At 37.5% G+C, this 1992-nt stretch overlaps 1 protein-coding gene across 1 annotated transcript; it reads right to left on the bottom strand.

Moving 5' to 3' along the window:
* Positions 1-537: 537 nt before the first annotated feature.
* LOC140432210 (uncharacterized) lies at positions 538-915 on the bottom strand. The gene has a single exon (XM_072520033.1). The coding sequence runs from the start codon at positions 913-915 to the stop codon at positions 538-540; it is 378 nt and encodes a 125-aa protein (XP_072376134.1).
* Positions 916-1992: the final 1077 nt, after the last annotated feature.

Below are 1992 nucleotides of genomic sequence, written 5' to 3'. Positions count from 1 at the left end.
AGCGGCTTGAATGAGCTGATCCGCATTACCTGGATTATCCCTTCGAGCTCTAATCCTTCTTTTATTGAGGTTCCACACATGCTCAATGGAATTAATATCAGGTGAGCAGGTAGGCCAGCTTAGAACAGTGACATCTTCAGTTTACAGAAAGTCTGTGGCAACTCTGCTGGTATGTGGAGGGGCATTATCGTGCATGAAAATGAAAATATTTCCCACTGCACCTCGCCACAGCCTAACTATGGTTCTAGTACCAAATCGACCTACCGGCAACCCGTTAAACTCTGCCGTAAGAGACGCAAAGGTATTTTTTTTCCCATCATAATATCTCCCCAAAACATTACAGTTCCTCCTTTTTTACTTTGGAACGGATCTGGCAGTTTGCAGTCTAGCTTGTCTGCCTCGACCTCTTAAAACCCGAATTCGACGGTCATCTAATCTCAGGCCAATTCTGGTTTCATCTGAAAAAAGGACATTTTGGCAATCTTTATTTGTCCAGTTCTGGTGTTCCAGACACCAATTCAGCGGATCAATTTTGTTCTATCTGGATAACTCGGGAACTCTCAACTGCCTCCGGCTAAATAAATTTTGGGAACGAAGTCTCTTTCTGACTGTTTCAACGGAAATGTCAATACCTGTAGTCTGCAAAAGTTGCCTTTGGAGCTCCGGATGAGAAGAGGTTGGATTTCTTCTAGCTATTTGACCTAAAAACCGGTCTTGCCGATCACTAATTACTCTACGACGACTTTCTCTAGGCCTGTTCTTGAGTGTACCCAATTCTAAAAATCTTGCATATGTTTTTGAAACAACGCTCTGCGAGACGTGTAGTGTAGCTGAAATTTGCCTTTGTGACATTCCCTGCTCAACAAGAGCAACAATTTTTCCCCTCTGAACATCCGACAAACCTGCATAGGGCATATTACCTTTTTTCAACACAAACTTAACTTTACTCTGACGTCTCAGTTTTACAACTTGACACAAATAATAAAATTTTTCAATGTGTACTTGATCAAATTTTATCAATTATGAATTGTATTTCCAACAAAAACCTTTATCTCTTATCTGCAAAACAAGTTGTCATACATTTCTTATTATTAGTAAGAAATACTGGGTGATTCCATATAAGTTTGGTTGTGTGGTTGTTGTAGTTTTTCTATTAATATATTTTTCTGTTTATTAAAATTCCTAGTGGTATTTCGTATAATTTGACAACGAATGACTATTTAAACAAATATATTAGTAAAAATTAAAACTTACCGGTTTCATTGGACATAAAAAAGGTTTGTCAAAGCAATTCAGAAAGTCACTCCAGCTCTGATCTTTCATTGGGAGGTATTTGCATATATTCTCTATTCTTTGGTCCTTTAACATATACTCACAACTGTCAGGGTTGCCGGATGTGTCACATTTTAAAAATGAAAACGTCATCTACAAAATAGTTTATTATTAATAACTAGCATTTTATTTGTAGAATGTGGTGAATCTTAAATGTGTATTAGAAGGAATGATTCTAACAACAAAGTTACCACTAAAGTTTTTAGTTTTTAATAGATGCTGCCAAATTTTTCACTGAATAATGAGATTGTTTGTATCAAACTGCCGATAGAATTATTGTAGTGAAACATTCATTCCAGACTATCTTTAAAAAACTTAGTTATACAGTAAAAAATTGAATATAAAGAGAGAACAAAGCTATTCACGAACGTCATCCTACTGTTATACATTTGGCGGTGCATCTGGAGAATGGTCAACGAGTATATTTCACGGCTTTGAATGCTACGCAACGTGCTGAAACACCTCCAGCAACTACATTGACCAGTTTTTTTGCAATCTGCCAAAGCGATCAGTTTGCACGAACTTTGCTTTACTCGGAGATGCCACGTTATTATACTTGGAATGCTTCATCCAAGAATTTTCAAAGACGGAGGCAAGGTGATGCGGTTCCTGGGTATCCAGATGTGCGTTCTACTGATGCTCTTGGTCGTATGTATACAG

This window comes from Diabrotica undecimpunctata, unplaced genomic scaffold (genome assembly GCF_040954645.1).
Source record: "Diabrotica undecimpunctata isolate CICGRU unplaced genomic scaffold, icDiaUnde3 ctg00003246.1, whole genome shotgun sequence".
Lineage (NCBI taxonomy): Eukaryota > Metazoa > Arthropoda > Insecta > Coleoptera > Chrysomelidae > Diabrotica > Diabrotica undecimpunctata.
The sequence above is the reverse complement of the archived record's forward strand: the minus strand, read 5'-3'. Positions and strand labels throughout refer to the sequence as shown.